Source organism: Cololabis saira, chromosome 4 (assembly GCF_033807715.1).
Source record: "Cololabis saira isolate AMF1-May2022 chromosome 4, fColSai1.1, whole genome shotgun sequence".
NCBI classification, from domain to species: domain Eukaryota; kingdom Metazoa; phylum Chordata; class Actinopteri; order Beloniformes; family Belonidae; genus Cololabis; species Cololabis saira.
This window is the reverse complement of record NC_084590.1, coordinates 7,842,327-7,867,802: the sequence shown is the minus strand read 5'-3', so window position 1 is coordinate 7,867,802 and position 25,476 is coordinate 7,842,327. Positions and strand designations below refer to the sequence as shown.

At 42.4% G+C, this 25,476-nt stretch overlaps 1 protein-coding gene across 1 annotated transcript in view; it reads right to left on the bottom strand.

Moving 5' to 3' along the window:
• Nucleotides 1-7,434: 7,434 nt before the first annotated feature.
• usf1 (upstream transcription factor 1) overlaps nt 7,435-25,476 on the bottom strand; it is an 18,546-nt gene continuing 504 nt past the window's right edge. The window contains exons 2-11 of the mRNA XM_061718740.1: nt 25,299-25,376; nt 23,725-23,774; nt 20,914-21,026; nt 20,124-20,237; nt 14,857-15,010; nt 14,686-14,773; nt 13,544-13,602; nt 13,364-13,458; nt 10,781-10,909; nt 7,435-8,025 (exon numbers count right to left, since the gene is read on the bottom strand). Of these exons, the coding sequence (XP_061574724.1) occupies nt 7,936-8,025; nt 10,781-10,909; nt 13,364-13,458; nt 13,544-13,602; nt 14,686-14,773; nt 14,857-15,010; nt 20,124-20,237; nt 20,914-21,026; nt 23,725-23,774; nt 25,299-25,306 (900 nt within the window). The 5' untranslated portion in view covers nt 25,307-25,376 and the 3' untranslated portion in view covers nt 7,435-7,935. The remainder of the gene's footprint in view (nt 8,026-10,780; nt 10,910-13,363; nt 13,459-13,543; nt 13,603-14,685; nt 14,774-14,856; nt 15,011-20,123; nt 20,238-20,913; nt 21,027-23,724; nt 23,775-25,298; nt 25,377-25,476) is intronic.

The window sequence follows — 25,476 nt, the reverse complement described above, 5'->3', positions numbered from 1 at the left end:
CGAAGAAACAGCAGCGTTATTGAGAAGTCTATCACAAATATCTTGGACACGGATGAGTTTGTGAGAGTTTTTGCAAAGGGAAACAGGAGACTGCTGTTGTAGAGTGGAGAGAAAAAAGAAGAGTGGAGAGGAATGAGAGAAATGAGAGAGGAGTGGAGAAAAAGGAGTTTTTTGAGCTGTTAAGCTGCCAACAAAAAAACAAAAACAAAAACATGTTCTACTGTATATCTGTTGTGTTTTATAAATTTGTTTGAGAAGATTTTTTATTATTATTCATAAGATTACCTTTCAGTTTTGTAAATATTGACTATAGTCTGTGAAGTCCTACTTTAGGTTAACATATATTTGAGAATTAGGCCATCCAGTTAAGATAAATGTTGTTGGTTGATAAAATCTAGATGAAAGATGTTTTATTTTATTTTATTTTATTCATTTATTTTATTTTTCAGTTTCCCCCCCTGAGGGATTGCCACCTTATTGTGTGTTAAGAGCTATACCAGCAGGAGTTTAGGCCCAATCCCAATTCAACTTCACTCGCCCTTCTTTTCTCAACTCGCCATTCTTTTCTTCCCTAACCCCTAAAAAAGAAGGGGGAGATTTTAGGGCACTTGAGATCTAGGGCACTTGGCCCAGGTGCCTGTCCCATTTCTCCTACTCCCCCTCGTTTTCATCCCTAACCTGAACAGGAAGCTGAGAGCTAAAAGCTGTTTTAATTTCAGCTGTAGCGCTGTTAATATGGCACTTTATTAAGTTTTAATATTTTTTCAGGCTCAAAAGTTACCGTTAAGATCCCCAACCTGGGCTCAGTTTATCCAAATAACGCCTGTTAAGAAATTTGACTCGACGTTTTCGGAGATGAGAAGAGCCCCCGGCTCTGGGGAGCAGCAGCAGCTAACAGCCCGAAAACAGACGTGTCCGCCGGGTCAAGCTGCTCCGTCGTCCCGGGAGAGAAACCTGCAGCTGTTGAGAATTACGCTGGCTGAAATAAATCATTTAGGAAGATGTTGGTTTAATAGATGAAATCTAACAGTTGTAGCTACGCCTGTTAAGAAATTTGCCCCGAAAATTTAGAGATTTCTGTCTGCCGGCTCCGGAGCTTATGGGTCCGCGTTAAATCGACGCAGAGCCTACGGCGCGCGTCGCCGCGTACATCAACGCAGACCTTACGGCGTAGGCTCTGCGTTGGTGTAACGCGGAACCATAAATCCCTTTATTCTGGCGTGTTCTTCCGCAACTTTATCTGAAAGTGTGTAAATTACCCAGATAACAGCAGGATTACTTTGTGGTTTCTGAAAACTATTATATCAGAAACATCCAAAACAAATCTGACGAGTCACAGGATTATTTCTCTCTATTACCCACAAAAAAATGCTTGCTCCCTCGGTCACAATCTGAGATGAGTCTGCCTGTTTCTCGGTCGGCGAGTCAAATCGACTCAGAGCCTACGGCATAGTTTACGTAGCATTCTGGGAAATTTTCATAGCCCCTCGCTCGCGAAGTCAGCATGTGAAAACCCTCGATTTGAAGGGGCTATTCTCAGCCCCTAGCCCTCGTTATGCCCCCTCCCCCTAGGTGAAAAGAGGAATCGGGACTCCATTACCCTCACGGGAACGCGCAAAAGTTAGGGGAAGTGAAGAAAACGAGGGCGAGGGGGTCAATTGGGACGCAGCCTTAGTCTTCAGGTGGGACACTCAAGTTGGACAGGTCTGAAGGTAGAGGCCTGACAAAGTGCAATACGCTTCTCCAGGTTGGGGTTGGACACATAGCAAAAGACCCATTTCAATGAAGAAAGCATCGTTACTATAAGCACAGAAAAAAAAGTGGTGGAGCATGATGTGTACACATGATGCCCCCTTCACATTTCTGACTGCCCCCTCATATATGCATGCCTAGAACCGGCCCTGGTCACAACTAACATTAAGATCCATTATTTTTGCTATTGTTGAATTCACCGCGCTCCCCAATGCCACGTCACTTCCGGTTCAGCTTTTTCAGATGCGGAAGTAAAATACTCTCACAAAAACAACTCTGGAGGTCACTGTAGTATATATTTATGCGTATTTCAATGAAAATTCAGTTCCTACATTATTTTCCTACACATTGATTCACAAGGGTCTCCAACCTGCAATATGCTCTTTAAAGCCTGCAGAGACCTCTTCAACCGGGGGTCCGCGACCCCTAAGGGGACCGCGGAGGTACTGCAGGGGGTCCTCCCACTTAAAAAGAAATAAAGGCAATTTTAATCTAAATAATATGCCAGTTAAAAAAGAATAAAAAATAATAATAATTATATACGTATATATATATATATATATATATATATATATATATATATATATATATATTAACAGGTGATAATAATCTACTTTTGACAATAACTATAAAATATATACAATATACAATAACTATTTAGTCAATAACTCTACATAAAAGGATAAAAGGATAAAAGGATAAAAGTATAAAACCAGAAATCAACATAATGTCTTTCGTGCTGGTTTAGCTCAGCGGTTACTTCGACCCACAAATCTCTGTTGATTCGTTCTCAACCCTCCGCGGGTTCGAACCGCGGGCGCAGTCCAGCATTTTCCTGCTTCCTCCCAAGTCCCGGTATTTATCTTTGTCATGTTGATTATAGAAGCAACACCAAAGTTAAAGCCCGCAGAGAACCCGCAGACCCCCAGAGACTCCACTCGTATTTACGTGGTCGAATCAGCCGCTCCTAAATGTCATGTGCGCTCCTATTTCAGCCTTTACGGTAAATGAATGAAAGCGGCTCAGAAACAGAAAGATATGAAGTTCTGAGTTTGAGTTAATGCAGATATTTCTTTTTCATATATTTCTTTCATTACCTTGATGACACCCATACTTCCACCGTAATATTTATACACTCTTACTATAAAAGAAAAGGATGAAACACGTTTTTCTTTTTTTTACTTCAGGTTCTGAGTTGCAGAGACTATAAAAACGAATTCTTCCATAATTTCACCTAATACCTCATATACCTGTCTTCACAACTACAATCACTACAAGCATGCTCAATGTCAAACAATTTAACTGTACAAATATTGAAATATTGAGATCTAAACTTCAAACGTTTCACTACAGGTCTGCTCAATTTCACTGTACTTTTATAATCCACACAGAATCACAGGCTCAGTCCCTTGACCACAAGCCTCATTGTTTTATAATCATCCTTAAGTACACTATGTGGATATTTGATTTAGTTTTATTAAGTATATTTAGTATTTCAATGTTTCTTACCTTTTACTGTTCTTATTGTTCAGCTGTGTTTTTTAATATTTATATTCCTATACTGTATTACTTTTTCTGCTGTAAGTGGTAATATAAGTCACCCAATAAAGTAAGATGGAAATATGTTGTTATGACATGCTTTAGGCTCATTTTAGACACTAAAGGACTAAAGGATTACCTTTTGTTACTATGTTATAATTACTATTCTTCTGTGTTCTGTCGATCCATGCTACCCGTCCAGAACTGCTACTTTGTGGTTCTGCGCATGCGCACAGCCTTTTCAAAGTTTGATGGCCACGCCCATCATTTCTTGCATCCCTTCGATCCACGCATTAAGTGACGGGAGCATTATTTGATAGGATGTTACTGAAGTACTGATTTGGATAATATGGGATATTGAGTATTTGATCCTTCAAAATACACCACCCATGACATTAATTTCATTACACTTTGTGAACATTACACGATAAAACAGAAAAAAAACTATTCTATCGCTTTATTTAATATTCATTCAGTCATTGGCCTTTATTTAGCCAGGCAGGTCATTAAAAAGTAACACATTCTTATTTACAATGACGGCCTGGCAAGAGACAATGACCACTTGGGGGAAAAGGAAGTGGTTTAGGGAGTAAAACACAGTAAACTTGTAGCTCTACAAAGGTAGAAAACCATTAGGTAGCATTTTCTGATAGGGTAGCAAAAGTCGATAGACAGACGCTTTCGGTTTATACGCAGGTAGCATTTTTCGACAAAGCAGCAGAATGGACAGAACAACAGGATAAAAGCAGAAATCACCGCGCAATTCCTCGTGCTGGTTTAGCTCAGCGGTTACTTCGATGCATAAACTTTCCCAAGTTTCGCAACTCAACCCTCCGCGGGTTCGAACCGCGGGCGCAGTCCAGCATTTTCCTGCTTCCTCCCAAGTCCCGGTATTTATCAGTCATGAAGCAACACCGAAGTTAAAGCCCGCGGAGACATCTTCAACCGGGGGTCCGCGACCCCTAAGGGGCCCGCAGAGGTACTGCAGGGGGTCCTCCCACTTAAAAAGAAATAAAGGCAATTTGAATCTAAATAATATGCCAGTTAAAAAAATAAATAAATAAAAAATATATAAAAATATATACAGGACTGTCTCAGAAAATGTGAATATTGTTCTTTATTTTCTGTAATGCAATTAAAAAAACAAAAATGTCATATATTCTGGATTCATTACAAATCAACTGAAATATTGCAAGCCTTTTATTATTTTAATATTGCTGATTATGGCTTACAGTTTAAGATTAAAATTCCCAGAATATTCACATTTTTTGAGATAGGATATTTGAGTTTTCTTGAGCTGTAAACCATGATCAGCAATATTAAAATAATAAAAGGCTTGCAATATTTCAGTTGATTTGTAATGAATCCAGAATGTATGACATTTTTGTTTTTGTTATTGCATTACAGAAAATCCCAATATTCTAATTTTCTGACAGTCCTGTATATATATATGATTGAAAAAAAAACATTTACAGGCGATAATAATCTACTTTTGACAATAACTATTTAGTCTACAACTCTACATAGATGATTCCCCTGACGTGAGTCATGTGACTAATGTCAACTTTAGAGCAGAAAAACGAGCTAGCTAGCTGGTTAAGAAAAGAAAATTCGTTGTGAAATTGAATTTTTTCATATTTAACGCTAGTTAGACCTGATGGATAAATTAGTGACAATAACGAAACCTAAAGCTGGAGATTGTAACGTTCCAGCTCGGCCTAACGTTACTCCTTCCAAGTCTGACAAGGCCAAAGTTTCATCAACCGTAAACACATGTAGCTAATAACCCAGTCAGGAATTTGTTCATAAGGTGATATAAGCAGAATAAAACACATTAACAAAGTTACTATAAGCCAGGCTTAAAACTTGACACATTAAATAAAGGGAAAAAATAAGAATTCCAAACGGGAGTCCCTGCTGTTTTTCTCTCATCCAAGGGGCTAAAAAAGGTTGAAGACCCCTGCACTAAAGGATTACCTTTTGCTACTATTGTTATAATTACTATTACTATATACTATTATTACGATGAACTACTAAACACAAGATTTAAAGGAATAACTACATCTGGTGTTCAGCAGCTCCATAATATCGGGACCTAGACCGGTCTCTCCTCCTGTCATTGTGATTGACAGGTTCCATGGTTGTGATTGACAGGTTCCATGGTTGTGATTGACAGGTTCCATGGTTGTGATTGACAGGTTCCATGGTTGTGATTGACAGGTTCATGGTTGTGATTGACAGGTTCCACGGTTGTGATTGACAGGTTCCACGGTTGTGATTGACAGGTTCCATGGTTGTGATTGACAGGTTCCATGGTTGTGATTGACAGGTTCCATGGTTGTGATTGACAGGTTCATGGTTGTGATTGACAGGTTCCATGGTTGTGATTGACAGGTTCATGGTTGTGATTGACAGGTTCCATGGTTGTGATTGACAGGTTCATGGTTGTGATTGACAGGTTCCACGGTTGTGATTGACAGGTTCCATGGTTGTGATTGACAGGTTCCATGGTTGTGATTGACAGGTTCCATGGTTGTGATTGACAGGTTCTTACCTTCATATGTTCATGTGGTTGATTGTGAGATTGTTGCAGCTCCACTGGTGTGTAATTTATCTGCTGATGTGGGGACTGTCGTGTCCTTCACGTGGTCGTGAACTTACTGTTGACGCCACGTTTCCTCATATTCTGGTGTGTCGCCAACGGACAAAACCTCAGAAAAGTGCGTACGCCAGACAGATCATGTTCTGGGTCTCTGGAAAGATCCTAGAGGTAATAGGGTCTGGGTCTGAGATTTGTGTTTGTAGAGTCAGAATCGTCATCATGACGAGTGTTTAAAGTTTAGTTTGGTTATCTTTGAAAGTCCGCTCCTTGTTTTGGGCAACTTTCTCTCATTTGGAGGCAAAGAGCCAACATTTCCAGTGTGGGAAGGACGGGTCTGATGAAGAACCGAGGCCTGTCAAGGGACAACTCTGGCCTCGTGAGCAGCTTCTTTTTCAGCCCCCCCCACCACTCGGGACAAGGACAGCTCGGGGCTGTACACGTTCCAAGTAAAATAAATACGAGACTGAACACTCTGTGGAGGAACCCGCCGTCTGGGTCTCCTACCAGCTACATCACACAAGTGTGTGTTAACGGACCAAATAAAACAGAAGCTGATGATCATCCAGGTATAGAGGGAATGTGCATGACGTCACAGATGAGACTTCACAGCAGGTTACGCCCACTGAGTGTCAGAAAGACTGAGTGACAGAAAGACTGAGTGTCAGAAAGACTGAGTGTCAGAAAGACTGAGTGTCAGCGTAAACTTTCAGTTTGAGCAACTGGAAAACATCTAAAATGGGAAAGAGCTGTTGTGGGATCGACTGTACTCATAGATTTAGCAAGAAAACTGACTTATCGTTTTAGACTGCCAAAAAATAATCTTAAGAGAGACAAATGGATCACTGCAAATCGCAGAAACAACTGGATTCCAGACAACGAAACGTGGATTTGAGGTTCCCATTTTGTATCAGGTGATGTTGGATTTTTGGGTAGCTAACGTTAAACGGTCAAATCATAAAGTTCGGAGTCCTCATCACTTTAATTTCTACAACAAATCCTGCCTTGAAGTCGGACCAAGAGTCAAGACTTTTGTATTCCTTCAAGCTTTGCTTCGTGTATTTCCCCGTTATAGAAATTAAGTACTTATAAATATCAGGAAACTGGATTCGTGGCCAAATATTAATGTCCATGGACCACTGGTTCTTGGTAACTGTACCAAATATTAATGTCCATGGACCACTGGTTCTTGGTAACTGTACCAAATATTAATGTCCATGGACCACTGGTTCTTGGGGTAACTGTACGGGTCACTGTCAACTCCAACTGACGCTAATTTAAGCTGATAATCAGCTGTTATCCCGTCTTCTCCACTAGTTGCAGACATTTTTACCACTCAGTGTGAGTAAGGGGGCTGGTCCAGTGGGAAAGTGACGTCAATGCAGACCCTCTATTGCGCCCGGACATATGGGTTTCCATGGCGACGAGGTCTAGATGGAGGTTTCCACGATGGACTGCATTAATCCCACCGTTACAAAGTTGAGGAACTCGACACTTTGAAAGGCATGTATCAGTTTGACAAACACCGAAAGCCGCTCAAGACGTTCTGTAAATGACTGGATGTATTTTTAATAAAGACTGTTGACCCAACACTTTTCCCCCTCACCCCGTCTTCGGGAACACCGTCCCAGCGAGGCGCCAGCAAACATACAAAAATATAAAACAAAAGAGCCAGATGGATGATAAACTAGATATCAACTGGTCTGAGACACTGATAAAAGATGCAAACATGTGATTACAAAGTTAAAAGTGAGACTGGAGAAGCGGTGGTGCTCAGAGCTGAGAACAATCACGTTTGTGCTGGAAGGCTTTCCCATCTCTCCCGTTCTCTTAAATGACTGGACTGTAAATACAAGGGGATGGAATGGCATTAAAAAGCTTCAAAATCAATCTCCCACAGAGCTGAGGAGGCTGGATGTGGATGTCATGACAACATTCAATGACCCCCTTTCCTGTTTCATGCAAACTCCATGACAAGAAAAGTATCTGAAAGCATTGCAAGTTCAGTTTTGGCCCGGATGAGGTCGTTTTCCTGAAGCCCGTCCTCACTGGGAGTCTGTGCTGGACGATCCCACGATGCCGTGCTGCCGCAGAAGGTTCCTCAGGATCTGGTTCTTGGACTTCCAGTCCTCCACCTGGGCAAAAAATAAAAGAAGGTGAGGTTCACGTCCAGTACGTGATGGAAGGACCACAGAGCAGAACGTTAGATCCTAGCCTGAACCCGTCTGCAGACTAGCGCCGCAGCTATCCAATATTTTAGTAATCGACTATTCTACTGAAAATTCCATCGATTAATCGAGTAATCGGATAAAACATATTTTTTGTTTAGTTAAAGAGCAATTATAAATATACATAAGATGTTAATTGACATTTCTCAGACTAAATTATATAATCCAGTAGGTTCATGGCTGTGCATTTAAAAACCCTGAACTTACACCAGTCGACCAAATTCACTGCCTTCACTCAAAAAACTAAGGATCTTAACAAGAAATTTTCTTATTTCTAACCTAAAAATGCCATTACACCTGATAACACACATCACTTAAAAGGTTGTGTGTTTTTCCCACGTGTTTCAATTGAACTTTCATTTGTGTCAAGCAAATTTTAATTTCTAGTTACGTCTTAAGTTAGAGTTTTGGCAGTGTTCAAAATAAAATTATGAGATCTGCTGTATTGGAGCACATTTTCTTTTAGTTAAAACTGTAGCGGGAACAGATGTTTAGAGGAACCTATGTACCTGGTGAAGGCTGATTTATGGTTCAGCGTTACAACAACGCAAAACCTACGCCGTAGATACGGCGTAGGCTCTGCGTTGATTTAACGCGGAACAATAATTTTGGCTTTAGAGGGGGAACATATCGGAGAACAACCAGAAGAATATAGAGGATTGAAAATAAAAGTTAAGCACTGAGCTACATGTGTCTCCCATCTGGGCCGTTGCAGACTCATTGCCTGAGCATGATGTTACTAAAACCAAACATCCGCCGCCTCTTTCTTCTTCCTTTTACGTGCGCGGCGTGGCGTCAGCGCGTTGTGCCGCACTAAATGCAGTCCGGGCGTAATACCTGCTTTGAGCTGGTGAAATTAAACGATTCCTCGAGGCAGAGAAAATTCCTCGATAATTTTTTGTAATCGAATTATTCGAGGAATCGTTTCAGCCCTACTGCAGACGTGCCGTTAAAACGTCCCTGACCGGATCCTGACAAGTTCACGCACAAAGCGTTTTCAAAATTTATTTTGCACTCAAAGACCAAGATTTATGTATACAGGACGTTTTCAGAAAATTAGAATATTGTGATTTTCTGTAATGCAATTACAAAAACAAAAATGTCATACATGCTGGATTTATTACAAATCAATTGAAATATTGCAAGCCTTTTATTTTAGGATATTTGAGTTTTCTTAAGCTGTAAACCATAATCAGCAATATTAAAATAATAAAAGGCTTGCAATATTTCAGTTGATTTGTAATGAATCCAGAATGTATGACATTTTTGTTTTTGTAATTGCATTACAGAAAATAAAGAACTTTATCACAATATTCTAATTTTCTGAGACAGTCCTGTATATAATACATTTGTGCTCAGGAATGAGCAGGAGAATATATCTGTCTAGTTTACATATGAATTATGTATTAATTGTCTCCAGATTTAGTCATTGTGAAAGTTAAATATAATATTCAGATAAAGAAATATTATTTTAAATGCAAGTTCATTTGGAAACCATGCATTGTACAAACTTAATGAAGTTGATATTGACCTACTTTTAATAAAACACGCCATAATGACAAAGCACCACTTTCCACCAAGATTTCCTTATTTGAATATTATATTAAGCATTGAGCACAAGCATTTCAGTCCATAGTAGCCAGTTTGATGTTATAAATAAGCAACCAAAATATTAACCATGAGCTCCTTTATTTATGACACATCTGTGCATTATATCAGCAAAACAAAACAATCGCATTAAATTATAAGAGAAGTTTAGAAGTCCATCTGAAATGCAAAGTAATTTAGAGATTCAAATGAAAAAAATGTCAGGCCAATCCTAGAAGCCTAATGATGTAAACAAGTCCTCTATAAACGGAGGTTAATAACAAATAATGTGACAAACATTATCACTGTGCAACACTGGCAAAAAATCCCAAGTAGTAAAAAACATCTCCATCAGAGATTAACATGTACAAACACTGTCCAATGAATCATTAACCAACTGAAAAGGCTACCAAGCATCTGAAACTTTTATTAATTAACACAATGCGATGTGTAAACCATGTTAGTTTCGCTTACAGCGGCCGGAAGTGACATTAAATGCAATGATATATAAAACGATTTAATATATATTAAAAACATTAATAACTAGGTATGAAATATGACCAGGGGCCACATAAAAACTCCTGGCGGGCCGCCAGTTGAATATCCCTGGCGTAGGCTCTGCGTTGATTTAACACGGAACCATAATTCAGCCTAAAGGGAGGCAGTTCTTCCTCGGACCTGTTCCAGCTGGGTTCAGGGCCCGGACATTGACCTGTGCCTCTCTCCACAGATTCCCAGAAGGTTTGAGATCTGGGCTCTGAGAGGGCAACTCCAGGACCTTGGTATTGGTCATTGTCTCGTAGAAGACCCAGTATCGAGTATTTCACATCCCTGCTCTGAGTATCACCATGACCCTGTTATTCCATGATGCCATCCTCAACCAGGAACCCATGTCTTACACTAGACTGGCTCATACCAGGATGATGATGGTTGGATTGTGGTGCAGGTCAATAATGTAAAACTATTCTTGACAAATAAGGAAGTCCAAGTTCAATCTTATCTATTCTTATCTATGTATCCCAGTGTTCACCAGCAGAAATGAACAACAACTCCTGACTGGGTATGGCCGGCTCACCTCTTGTCGGAGCAGCTGGTTGTCGACCCGCAGACGGTCCAGAACACCGATCTCCTCCCCCAGCTTGCTGTTGCTCTGCCGGAGCTCCTTGATGTACTCGCAGGCTTTAGATAAGATCCCACCTTTACTCTGAAACGGGACACGGGACCAACAGTCAAAGCTCTGACAGAAGATGCGACCCCCTCCCTCCTGAAGCAGCTGGAGGACGAGGTCTTTGAGAACAGTTCGGACCACTGGCCTTTTCTGTTTCAGAACCCAAGAGGCAACTCTGGCTTTGCCAGAGTCTTCCATCCTGGAAGTTGGTAAACATGCAGTTTCATGATCCAAACTATGAATTAGAGGGCTGCATTGGGATTGGGTCCCGCCTGGTCCCGCCTGGTCCCGCCTGGTCCCGCAGGACCCAACGCAAATCTGGCGGGAGCGGGGGGTTTGAACTTTGCTGTGGGCGGCTAAAAAAAACAGGATCGGGATGTAGTCTAGCAACAAGATGGAAATAAATGACGTGGAAAAGAACCTCAAACAAGGTCTTTACTAAACAAAGACAAAGCAAGGCAAGTCAGATATTTGGAGGAACTGCGAGGGATTGGGTCCTCAGTCGGTCAGAAACATTCTCTTCCTCCACAGCAATGTAATGGCCAAGTGATTCATTTGTTAAATTCATTTGTTTAATTCGTTAACGTTGTCTATTTTATTACGTTTTTTATTATGTTATTTATTATTGTTATTTGAGCCACTCACAACTACTCTCGTTGCTATAACCTCAATCACATAATTGATGCAAGCACGAAAGGTGAAATAGCTTGTACAATGATGACAATGATGGATTTGCATCTAACTTTCGGTCAGGTGTATGAACTGTCAATTATCCATCAAGCTCCACAATGATCATGTTAACATTAAATCAGATAGATTTGTCTGGACATTTCTCTTGCGGGACGGGAGAAACAAAATCAATGTATCTCTATTATTGTGCAGGCATAAACTCTAAGAGTTTTGCGGGAGCAGGCAGGAGTGGATATAAACACTGCGGTAGCGGGCGGTAATGGTCAGAAATTCAGCAGGAGCGGGATGAAGAAACCAGTCCGCGCAGGGCCCTACTATGAATCGCTGGCCGCCCCGACTAAGAGCACCAGAACTGTTGGGTTGACATCGTCAACTGCTCTGCTGTGAGAAGAAGCCTGACTGACCTGATTAACGCCTTCAGCTGGGACTCGACCTTGGCCTTTCGTCAAGGTAAAAACTCCCATACTTTGTCCTAAACTGTCACACATCCAGTTGTCAGGAATGTTTCAGCTCTTTCCACTAGGGATGTAACGGTACACGGATTCGTTACAGGGCCATCGGTACGGTGCAGACGTGTTCCCACAGTGTTTATATTTCCAGTGTTTATATTTTTTTCATGTTTCATTTTTATAGGAAAATGTATAAACCGTAGTTTGCAAAAAGTTGAAAATTCAACGAAAAGCAATTTTTATGTTGCTTACTGTACCGTGTAATAACGGCTTGTTACGATTGTTGGATAATTGTTGGATAATTGGTAATGGAGTATTAGAATTAGGGGCCGGTATTTGCAGCCGTTAAGTTGAAGTTATTCAATTCAATTCAATTTTATTTATATAGCGTCTAATACAACAGAGTTGTCTCTAGACGCTTTACAGAGACCCACACCCAGAACATGACCCCCGAGCAGTTATTACATAAACAATGGCAGGTAAAAACTCCCCTGGTGGGAGAAAAACCTTAAGCCAAACAGTGGCAAGGAAAAACTCCCCTTTAGGAGGGAAGAAACCTTGAGCAGGACCAGGCTCATCAGGGGGGACCCTCCTGCCGAGGGCCAGACTGGTGGGTCATTAGTTATTAGAAAAAACTAAGTTATTAGTTTTAGTCTTAGTTTTATAGTGTTTATTCTGCTTATGATTTTGCTAAGAATGTTTCTATTATTGTTTTTGTTTTTTATGTCTCCGGAGGGCGTGTTGTTTGCGTCAGGGGGATAAACGGGTCAGGTGATTGCGCGGCGCGGCGTGGAAAACCTAAATGTTTGGTTACGAGGGTGGTGGTTGTCTACAGATTTTTGACGTTATTTAAGTTTTTGTTGCCATGAAAGACTTTTTCGTTTGCTTCTGGATGTCGTAATAATTTAGAAAATACTTTGGAACAAGTTGCAACGTAAAAATGAAATTTATGATTTTTTAAAAAGCTTGGTCACCTAAAGTTTTATTAACGTGAGTGAAGCGGACCACCCCCTTCTCCACCACAGCTTTTAAAAAGAAAAGGCCGATACATGGAGCTTGGATTTGGACCGGGACTCAGAAGGAAACGTCAGAGTGATCCAGTGTTTGGTTCTAAGTCATTCTCTCCTGCTTTGAGTCCTTATCCTGTTGGAGTGGAACGCCTCTTTCTAAGATAAAGACAGAACTGGAGGCTTCTGTTTAAAGATTTAAAACGGTTCATTTTTTATTCATGTCCTAACCCACTTTGGTTCATAACGGTTTTGCTTTTTCAGATCTAGTTTAGAAACATAAGACAGCTGCATGGGTCAGGTCTGGGACCTCGGTCTGCCGACAGAGTTGGATCACGACTCACCTGTCCTGTCTTGGTGTAATCGATGTTACAATCTGGGATGGCCTTGGACAGCTGAACGATCCAGTTGTTAATCTTGTCTCGGCGCCGGCGCTCCACTGTTGGAACAAACATCTGCGTTTGAATGTGGACCAAACCAGACCTTTCTGAATCAGAAACTCTCCCGCAGGCGGCAGCACTGACCTTCATTGTGTTGGGCTCGCCGTTTCTCATCCCTGGAGGCCCGAGGAGCCTCTTGCTTCCTGAAAAACACAATAACCGCATGAAGCAGGCCCCGTACGGAACAGTATTAGGGCCATGCAGGAGAAAAAATATTTGAGAGGGGAAGATTTTTTTTATTCTGCACTTCGAGAAAAAAGTCGAAATGTCGAGAAAATAGTCAGAATGTCGAGATTAATGTTGAAATACAATTTTGTGAAGAAAGTCGAAATGTCGAAATTAATGTTGAAATACAATTTTCTCAACATGTCGACTTTTTTCTCAAAATTGTACTTCAACATTAATCTTGACATTTCGACTTTTTTCTCGAAGTGCATAATGAAAAAAAAATCTTCCTCCTCTAAAATATTGTTTTTATTTTTCTCCTACATGGCCCTAATACTACAGAGGAGTATTAGGGCCAGGTATGAGAAAAAATATTTGAGAGGGGAAGATTTTTTTTTAATTGCACTTCGAGAAAAAAAGTCGAAATGTCGAGAAAAAAGTCGAAATGTCGTCAATAAAGTCGAAATTTCGCCTTTTTTCGCAACATTTCAACTTTATTCACTAAATTTTGACTTTTTCCTCAACATTTCGACTTTTTTTCTTGAAATTGTACTTCAACATTATTTTCAACATTTCGACTTGTTTCTTGAAGTGCATAATGAAAAAAAAATCTTCCTCCTCTAAAAATGTTTCTTTTCTCCTGTCTGGCCCTAATACTACAGAAGAGTATTAGGGCCAGGCAGAAGAAAAAATATTTGAGAGGGGAAGATTTTTTTTTCATTGTGCACTTCGAGAAAAAGGTTGAAATGTCGAGATTAACCATCTGAAATGCAAAGTCCTCATATAGAGATTCAAATGAAAAAAATGTCAGGCCAATCCTAGAAGACTAATGATTTAAACAAGTCCTCGTTACAACTATTTCGACATTTCGACTTTTTTCTCGAAGTGCATGATGAAAAAAAAATCTTCCTCCTCTAAAATATTATTTTTATTTTTCTCATGCCTGGCCCTGATACTCTTCCGTAGGCCCCGCCCACTGGAGACAGTCACGGCCAATGAAGTCTAGGACTTTGAAATCAAAACAATTCTGCTCTAATTAGAATAAACGGAGGCGTAATTACGCTATGTAGGGCTGAGTGCGAGGTGCGATTGTCCTCTGATTGGATCCCGCCAGGACTTCTTGCGGTGACATCATGACGTACACCTGTCCTGTGGAGCGAGAGCTTCCAGTCAGCTGGGTGATGACGTTAAAACACCTGACCGGTGTTGTCCCAGTGGGAACCGGTGGTTACCTGCAGGCGTCGTCTGGCCCAGCAGCGTGTCCGACGCCTGCACCGTGGTCACCATGGTGCCGGTGGTGGCGTCTGCGATGGTGGCCGGGTAGTACGTGTACTGGGTCTCGGTGCTGGCGTCGCTCTCCAGAGCCTCGGACTGGGAGAAGACGGCCTGGACCAGAACAAATGCCAGGTTACCGTCACCGGCAGGGCCACTGAACATTTACAGACGTGGACGTACTCGACAAGCCTAACTTGACTAAATTAACACAGAAATCAATATTCAAAAAGCAAATTAAGAAACACCCTGGAATACCATATGTATACTTATACAGATACATATACTAGGGGTGTAACAATACACTAATCTCACGATACGGTACGATACACGATATTGAGGTCACGATAACGATACGATATGATATTATAGCAGTATTTTTTTAACAACCTTGAATAAGGAACATGTGACTGGAAAAATGTCTTTTATTTGAAAGACACAAAATACAAAACAATACTGTGCGTTTGCCCTATTGTTCCAGTTTGTAATGCTTTATAACTGTTTAAGTTTTAAAGAGAAAGCCAGGCCAACCATTTTCCACAAACTGAACTTAAAGTAAATGTCAGGTTTGCATTATGATCTTCAGTTTCATACAAGTACAAATATTTTACCAAGAACTGAATAGTTTCTCTCATGTATGACTTGACTTTTTTCTTTTCCAGAAATTTAACTAAAATTAAATAAATAAATAAAAGTAAATAAATACATACAATTTTACATCATAAAAAAGATTGATTCATGCTCACCTTATACGTGTAAGAGATTTATTTTTGTTAAGAAGGTTATTTTGGTAATTCAGGGTTCATTATTTTATAAATATATTCTTTCTATTCTGATGTAAATCAGGGACTATAATGACACTAGTCAGTTTATCTGTAGTGATTAGTCTGTTTTAGATTGGGCGGAGTGATACGCCACAGTACGGCACTAGGTGCTGTGTTGATGTTCTAAAATCCTACACTGTTGAGGGACATTAAAGTAACTGGAACTCAGCAGAAGTTGTCCCCGTGTTTATCCTACTCACCACCCCAAAAAGGTTTAATTTAATAAGGTAAGGCTTAACTTTACACCAGACTTACATAAGTAAAAGTTCAGAGCTCAAAACCCTGCAAGAGTCCCGTGATCGGGACCAAAACGGTACTAGTTTCTTCTGAGCGGAGGAAGATTTTGGTCCGCGGGTCGAGGCGCGTTTCTAGTCAACACAATAGATTTATATTAATAACCCAATATTGCGATAGTTTGTCACCTCCACGACACGTATTGTGACGTTTTTGTATCGCGAAATTTCGTGGCACGATATATTGTTACACCCCTAACATATACATACTGGACAGGGTAAGGTGTATTTTTGATTTGATTTTCATGGCCTAAATGACGTTTTACTGTATATTAGAATGTTTCATGTATGTGTTTCTTGCTTAAAGATAATGATTTACATGTACGGTAAAGTTTAATGTAGGTTTGTCGTGTTATTTCGAATTTCTTTCTTTATGTCTTGTTTTTAACTGTATGTTTTAAATGTATTGTTTTTTTATTTATTTATTATTTATTACATGTAAAAAAACCAAGAAAAAAGACAAGAAAACAAATACAGCTGGGCATTCCACCACAAAAAGAAAAAAACCAACATCAAAACATATTTCAAGTTACATGTTCGATCAGGAGTGGGAGGAAGTATAAACTTATTTAATCCCGCCCGCTTTCCACAACTAAAATTATGTCTGTATTTGTTTTTTATACTATACACTAATTTGTATAAATATATATAATTTTAACAAAAATAACCTGTTTAATACAAGATGTAAGCTCTATCATAAATATAATATAACTATGATATAAATATATTATAACTATGATATGAATATAATACGTATATCTAAGTATATAAACATACAAAGACAACATGACAAAATAGCTGAACACACACAGCTGGTGACACACAGTCTTCACCTTTATACCTCAAATAAACCGTTTCTTTTTCATTTTCTTTTTCATTTAGCGTTTTTTAATGTTATGTTAAAAAGACTAGGTGTGTTTAAGGGGCATAGCTGATGGGGATCCTTACAAATGAACAAATCAACAAGCCTCTAGAAACCAGAGTGGAGTGGATCAGGGGTCCGTTTCACAAAGCAGGTTCAACAAACACTGAGTCTAATCCTGAACTCTTAGTTGATCTACTCTGAGATCGGAAACTCTGAGTTTTCGGTTCCAGAACAGCGGATTTGAGGTAATTTACTCAACTCTAAGTAGTTTCACCGGGAGTTAAGCTTGTGCGTGAGGGAAATAAAAAGCCATCATCAGTAGAGCGCTGATACAAGGATTCACCATGGCAACCGGCGACACAAAAGAGCGACATACTTTTTCTTTTTTTTCTTTTTAACTTTATTTATCTTTTCAATTTACAAAATCCCTTTGAGGAAACGTTAGTTTGCATCTGAAGATCCACATACTTCACGCCACTGGAGTTAGAAGCGTTAATACGTGCATATGGCGAGTATGAGAGCATATTTTGAAAAAAAAAATGAAATTTTATTGTCAATTAGATCAGGGCCGTCAATTGGGTACGGCAGCTGCCACACCTCGGCTTCAGGGGAGAATGTAAATGTTTTTTTTTAAATACATTTATGGAATTACTCTGTATCTATTTGTATTGATGTATTCTATTACTTCATACATATAAAATAACTACAAATGCATATCAGAACAACATGCTGGATTTCAGTAGGTATTATCTATCCCAACACTTGTACCCCCCTCATATCTTGAAATGTCCCAGCGTCCCTGACGACAGTGGTCGCTATCAATCTCGTTTTTAGTGCGCTCTGCAGATATAATATATGTCCTGCCATTTTCTTTCTTTTTATTTAAATTGATTTATTTTATTATATTTATGTTACTTATGTAATGACTTATGCACTTCATCCACTTTATGTCTCATACTGTATTTGTTTATTTAATTCCTTGATGCCTGACTGTCCACGGTCAATGTTCGGACTGTAATTGGAACTTTTAAATAAAGTTTTAAATAAAGTTAAAAAAAAGTGCGCTCTGCAGTGTTACTAACTTACAAAAATTAAAATGAAGCAGACAACCACGCAATAAAAAAAAAGAAAGAAGGCAAGTGATGGGTCCAGAATGTATTAACGAGGCTGTTAGCCACTGATGGATTAATTATGCAAGTTCATCTCAAAGTAAGATATAAATCCTCTTATACATCTGTTTAAGGGAAATATTTGACTTTTTTTTACTCTCCCTCTCCTTTTTGCATTTGGACTTTAACTGTTTGAAGTTAAACTGGGATGTCCCTGTGATATTGTTGCACTGACATAGTGAATAAAATACGTTGCGTTTGTCAGATACGCCTTTTCTGCTCTCTAACTCTGCCGCTTGCTGTCCGTGGTGCAGAAAACAGATGCGTATTGCGTAAAGACCCATTGGCTGAATTGACGCCACTGAGGGAGGAGACGGAGAGAAACTCCAGGTTCGCTGAAATAAACCTGGTCCCGACCAGGTTAGGTTCAGAGAGTCTGTTACTACAGTAACTGACCGAGAGCTTAAGTTACCGTATTTTCGCGACCATATGGCGCACTGTGTGGAAAGGCGCACCCTCAGTTTTGTGTGTCATTTTTGGTTTTAAAACACACATACGGCGCACCGACCCAAAAGGCGCCGTCTAAGGAGACGGAGCTGCACACGCGCGCTGCAGAACACACACGCTAAAAACAGAGCGGAAGCAAAACTTAGTTTGATATTTTATTTCACTTTTCACATCAATCAAACCCTTCAAAGGTTCATATTCTGTTTCTGCATTAAAGAATTAAAAAAAACCACCGGGGCGCTGCACATAAACCTGTCTCAGCCACCCGATCATCTCCTCATCCATCCAGCCCTTTTCATTTCACTCTGGCTGGAAAAGTCTGTTTAGGCAACGCCTTTCTTTTAAAAATCACCATAGCCGGCAGTTTCTGTCCATCAGCGTGGCAGCCAAGCACAAGACTACCGGTAAATAAACTTTTCATACCCCGTTGTGCTGCGGATCCCGACAGCGGCGGTCCCGGGTCCCCGGTCCCGCTCCGCTCCGTCCCCCCCCGCGCTGGACCGGGTCCGCTCCCCGTCTGCTCCCTCGCGCTGGACCGGGTCCCGGTCCGCCCCCCCCCCCGCCCCGCGCTGGTCCCGCGGCAGTCCCGGGTCCCGCGTCCCGGGACCGCCGCGCTGGTCCTCCTCCGCTCCGCCGCGCTGGACCCGCTCACACACGCGCTGTCGGGGAGCCGGTACCGGGGTTTGTATCCGACACGAGCTCCGCTGATTCAGCTGCGCCAGTCCGAATTTCCAGACCTGGAATCAGCTTCTTGATCATCATCCCTTCATCCAGCCACCCCTTTTCATTCGTCCTTATAATGACTCCGGCTGGAAACGTCTTATGCAAAGTTTTTCTTTTAAAAATCCCCATAGGTTTCTGTCCATCAGCTGCGCCAGTCCAGCACCACATACATGAGAATCTGTGTGTGTCGCGCCGCGAATACACACCCGCGCATGTCGGGATCCGGTACCGGGTTTGTAACCGACAGATTTGGCTGCAAATCTCGGAGTGTGAAGCTGATCTGACCTGAGACAGACCCCAGAAATCTCTGCTCGCAAAGCTGCCGGGAACCAGGTCGATCAGACCGCTTTGGGAACCAGGAAGTCGGCTGCAGCAGCGCGCATCACGAGGCTTTAACCTTTAACGTGTGCTTATTTAAATAGAGCGGAGCAAAACTTAGTTTGATTGTATTTTATTTCACTTTACACATCAAGCAAATCCTTAAAAGTCTTTATCATCTGTTTACGCATTAAACAGCTCAGTGGAGTCTCATTCACGTCGCAACTCACGGGGGCTTCACCCGCCCCCTTCTCCCTTTACCGTTCTCATGGTGGCCGGCCTCACATTACCGTAATTCAGGTAATAGACACGGCGCACCGTTTCTTAAGGCGCCCGGCACATTTAAAAAAAAAAAAAAAAAAAAAAAAAAAAAAATGTGCGCCTTATGGTCGCGAAAATACGGTACCTCTCTTTGTGAAACAGGCTAGAGTTACCTCTCTTTCTCTGGTTTGAGTTACCTCCCTTTGTGAAACGGAAAACTCAGAGTTTCCCTCATTTCAGGGTTAACAGACTCAGAGTTTTCACTAAACCTGCTTTGTGAAACGGACCCCAGATTCCTCCAGCGACCCTGGGCCTCCGGGGACTCACCTGCGTGACGGCCTGCGTGGTGGCGGGGAAGCCGGTGACCAGGCTGACGGCTGCAGATCCATCCGTCTGTCCCTCCAGCTGGCCGTCTGCCACCTGGATGACTCTGTACGTCACCTGTGGGTCACACAGAACACCATCAGATCCCCCACCTAAGGAATTGTTTGCTTCTTTTCCCCCAACTTTAGTCTTATTTATTCCCTGATGTTCCAGCAGCAGAGGGACTAAACATGTGCTCCCGTTCTGAGGTTCCTGCAGGAACTAGCTGGCTCCAGACCGGGTCTGGAACTAGCTGGCTCCAGACCGGGTCTGGAACTAGCTGGCTCCAGACCGGGCCTGGCCCCGTGACTCCAGACCGGGCCTGGCCCCGTGACTCCAGACCGGGTCTGGAACTAGCTGGCTCCAGACCGGGTCTGGAACTAGCTGGCTCCAGACCGGGCCTGGCCCCGTGACTCCAGACCGGGTCTGGAACTAGCTGGCTCCAGACCGGGTCTGGAACTAGCTGGCTCCAGACCGGGTCTGGAACTAGCTGGCTCCAGACCGGGTCTGGCCCCGTGATTCCAGACCGGGTCTGGCCCCGTGACTCCAGACCGGGCCTGGCCCCGTGACTCCAGACCGGGCCTGGCCCCGTGACTCCAGACCGGGCCTGGCCCCGTGACTCCAGACCGGGTCTGGCCCCGTGACTCCAGACCGGGTCTGGCCCCGTGACTCCAGACCGGGTCTGGCCCCGTGACTCCAGACCGGGTCTGGCCCCGTGACTCCAGACCGGGTCTGGCCCCGTGACTCCAGGTACCTGTCCCGCGGCTCCTTCGGTCTTGAACAGGTACTTGATGGGCTGGTCAGTGAAGGTGGCAGCAGACTGGATGGTGGCGATGGCAGCCGGGTCTTCTGCCGTCGCCACGGAGCCTGAGGGAGCGAGGGGACACCGTCAGAGTTCTACCCACGTACCAACATCTGTACCGAGTACCGACATCTGTACCAACATCTGTACCAACATCTGTACGGCCCATTTACCAACATCTGTACGGCCCATTTACCAACATCTGTACCAACATCTGTACAGCCCATGTACCGACATCTGTACAGCCCATTTACCAACATCTGTACCAACATCTGTACAGCCCATGTACCGACATCTGTATGGCCCATTTACCAACATCTGTATGGCCCATTTACCAACATCTGTATGGCCCATTTACCAACATCTGTATGGCCCATTTACCAACATCTGTACCAACATCTGTACGGCCCATGTACCAACATCTGTACGGCCCATGTACCAACATCTGTACCAATATCTGTACGTCCCATTTACCAACATCTGTATGGCCCATTTACCAACATCTGTACGTCCCATTTACCAACATCTGTACGGCGCATTTACCAACATCTGTATGGCGCATTTACCAACATCTGTACAGCCCAATTACCAACATCTGTATGGCCCATTTACCAACATCTGTACGGCGCATTTACCAACATCTGTATGGCCCATTTACCAACATCTGTACGGCGCATTTACCAACATCTGTATGGCGCATTTACCAACATCTGTACAGCCCAATTACCAACATCTGTACGGCCCATTTACCAACATCTGTATGGCCCATTTACCAACATCTGTACAGCCCAATTACCAACATCTGTATGGCCCATTTACCAACATCTGTACAGCCCATTTACCAACATCTGTACCAACATCTGTACAGCCCATGTACCGACATCTGTACAGCCCAATTACCAACATCTGTATGGCCCATTTACCAACATCTGTACAGCCCATTTACCAACATCTGTACCAACATCTGTACAGCCCATGTACCGACATCTGTACAGCCCATTTACCAACATCTGTATGGCCCATTTACCAACATCTGTATGGCCCATTTACCAACATCTGTACGGCCCATGTACCAACATCTGTACCAACATCTGTACGTCCCATTTACCAACATCTGTACGGCGCATTTACCAACATCTGTATGGCGCATTTACCAACATCTGTACGGCCCATGTACCAACATCTGTACCAACATCTGTACGTCCCATTTACCAACATCTGTACGGCGCATTTACCAACATCTGTATGGCGCATTTACCAACATCTGTACAGCCCAATTACCAACATCTGTACCAACATCTGTACGGCCCATTTACCAACATCTGTACCAACATCTGTACAGCCCATTTACCAACATATGTACGGCACATTTACCAACATCTGTATGGCGCATTTACCAACATCTGTATGGCCCATTTACCAACATCTGTATGGCGCATTTACCAACATCTGTATGGCCCATTTACCAACATCTGTACCAACATCTGTACGGCCCATGTACCAACATCTGTATGGCCCATTTACCAACATCTGTACAGCCCATTTACCAACATCTGGACCAACATCTGTACGGCCCATTTACCAACATCTGTACCAACATCTGTACAGCCCATGTACCGACATCTGTACAGCCCATTTACCAACATCTGTACCAACATCTGTACGGCCCATTTACCAACATCTGTACAGCCCATTTACCAACATCTGGACCAACATCTGTACGGCCCATTTACCAACATCTGTACGGCCCATTTACCAACATCTGTATGGCCCATTTACCAACATCTGTATGGCCCATTTACCAACATCTGTACCAACATCTGTACGGCCCATTTACCAACATCTGTACGGCCCATTTACCAACATCTGTACAGCCCATTTACCAACATCTGTACCAACATCTGTACAGCCCATGTACCGACATCTGTACAGCCCATTTACCAACATCTGTACCAACATCTGTACAGCCCATGTACCGACATCTGTATGGCCCATTTACCAACATCTGTACCAACATCTGTACGGCCCATTTACCAACATCTGTACAGCCCATTTACCAACATCTGGACCAACATCTGTACAGCCCATTTACCAACATCTGTACGGCCCATTTACCAACATCTGTACGGCCCATTTACCAACATCTGTACGGCCCATTTACCAACATCTGTACAGCCCATTTACCAACATCTGGACCAACATCTGTACAGCCCATTTACCAACATCTGTACGGCCCATTTACCAACATCTGTATGGCCCATTTACCAACATCTGTATGGCCCATTTACCAACATCTGTATGGCCCATTTACCAACATCTGTACGGCCCATGTACCAACATCTGTACGGCGCATTTACCAACATCTGTATGGCGCATTTACCAACATCTGTACAGCCCAATTACCAACATCTGTACCAACATCTGTACAGCCCATTTACCAACATCTGTACCAACATCTGTACAGCCCATTTACCAACATCTGGACCAACATCTGTACAGCCCATTTACCAACATCTGGACCAACATCTGTACAGCCCATTTACCAACATCTGTACGGCCCATTTACCAACATCTGTGCAGCCGGCGTAATCAATGTGAACTAGGCTCCTGTCAGGGTAACGTATTGTGTCACTTCCTGTTTGTTGTTTGCACGGCGTTGTAGGGTCTGATTCCTCCAAACGTCTTTGTTCTAAACTTACTGTTTTCTGATAAAATAATACTATATCTGTATGCATCTTGTTTGAAAGTAGAACTTGGACGCACCTTCCTCGTTGACTGCGACGGTCCCGTCGGGCTCTGGACTCTTCTGTTGGCTGGACTCAAGAAACAGAAGAGCGTGTCATTAATGCACTGCTGCTGTCTCTGTCGTCACATGTGGAGGATCAGTAACATTCACATTCACACGTCTGGGATCAACAACGCCCGCTACATGGACTGGAACCAGCTGACCGTGATCAGTCACGTCTTGCAACAGAGTTTACAGAGAAAACTACTCTGTGTCCTGTTAATCAGCACCTAGAAAACATTAATTAAGTCCTGCTGAACATCACAGCACATGGCCGTGACATGGAACTGATTACAGGACTGTCTCACAAAATTAGAATATTGTGATTTTCTGTAATGCAATTACAAAAACAAAAATGTCATACATTCTGGATTCATTACAAATCAACTGAAATATTGCAAGCCTTTTATTATTTTAATATTGTTGATCATGGCTTATAGCTTAAGAAAACTCAAATATCCTATCTCAAAAAATTAGAATATTCTGGGAATCTTAATATTAAACTGTAAGCCATAATCAGCAATATTAAAATAATAAAAGGCTTGCAATATTTCAGTTGATTTGTAATTAATCCAGAATGTATGACTTTTTTGTTGTTTTTTTTAAATTGCATTACAGAAAATAAAGAACTTTATCACAATATTCTAATTTTCTGAGACAGTCCTGTAGATGTAACATTTTCTTCATGTAGAGTTGAAGGAAACATTCACACACCATGTTCTCTCTTTAGGGTGGCCACGCTCCCTTTTTTGTTTAAAAACAGGAGAGTCACTTCTAAGAAAAAGTCCTCTTAGAAGAAGTGTGAAGAGTATCAGGAGAAAACCTCTTCTGTCTAACCAGAACCTGGAAGCAGGACTGAGGTCCACAAACCTGCACCTGAACTACCAGCAGACTTCTGGACACATGAGACCAACGTGGACATGTCTGGTCTTCATGTCCAGAACCATGTTTAGAGGAAACCAGCAGAAGCAGCTCAGACCCACTGAAGCACGGAGGTGGAGGGATGCTGGTCTGGACCTGGACACCTGTCAGTCCCTGAGGGGACCAGGACCTCCTCTGGAGACCAGAGTCTTCTAGAGTCTTCTGAAACTGGGTCATGTGACAGGAAATGATCCCAAACACAGCAGCAGATCTAGACCAGAATAATGAATGAGTCCAGGTTCTGGAACAACCTGGTCCAAGTCCAGACCTGAACCTGGTTGAGATGCTGTGGTGGAGCTTCAGAGAACTGAGTAGACGCCCAAAAAGAGAGAGTTCCTACTGAAGGAACCATATACAGAAGCTGTATATTGTATACTGCATACTGTATATACAGCTGACTGCTAAAAAACGCGCGATCCCGCACCGGAAGCGCTTGTTTTCGACAGGGTCGCACTTTTCTGCACTACACCCCCTCCGTGCAGCTCAGGAGACGCCGCAGGTCTCAGTGAAAAATGTCGTCTTTGTTGCTGCAGGATGGAGGCGATCTTTGGACCTCTTTGTCGCAGTAATTAGGCGCCGTTGATCCCCCAGAAGTGGAAATGTGAGAGTTTGTTGTCCGCCTTTTACTCACCTCTTCATGTCTGACGCAGGTCTGGACCAACAGCCCGCCTTCACTCGCTCCGACACGGCCCGTGGAGACAGTTCACCGCTGCAACACAGATACCAGGGGAACCATTGAGTCCTGGCGTTACTTTTATCAACAAATACACGAGTATTCGCCAGTTAGTTAGTTGTGAGCGGCGCTCAGC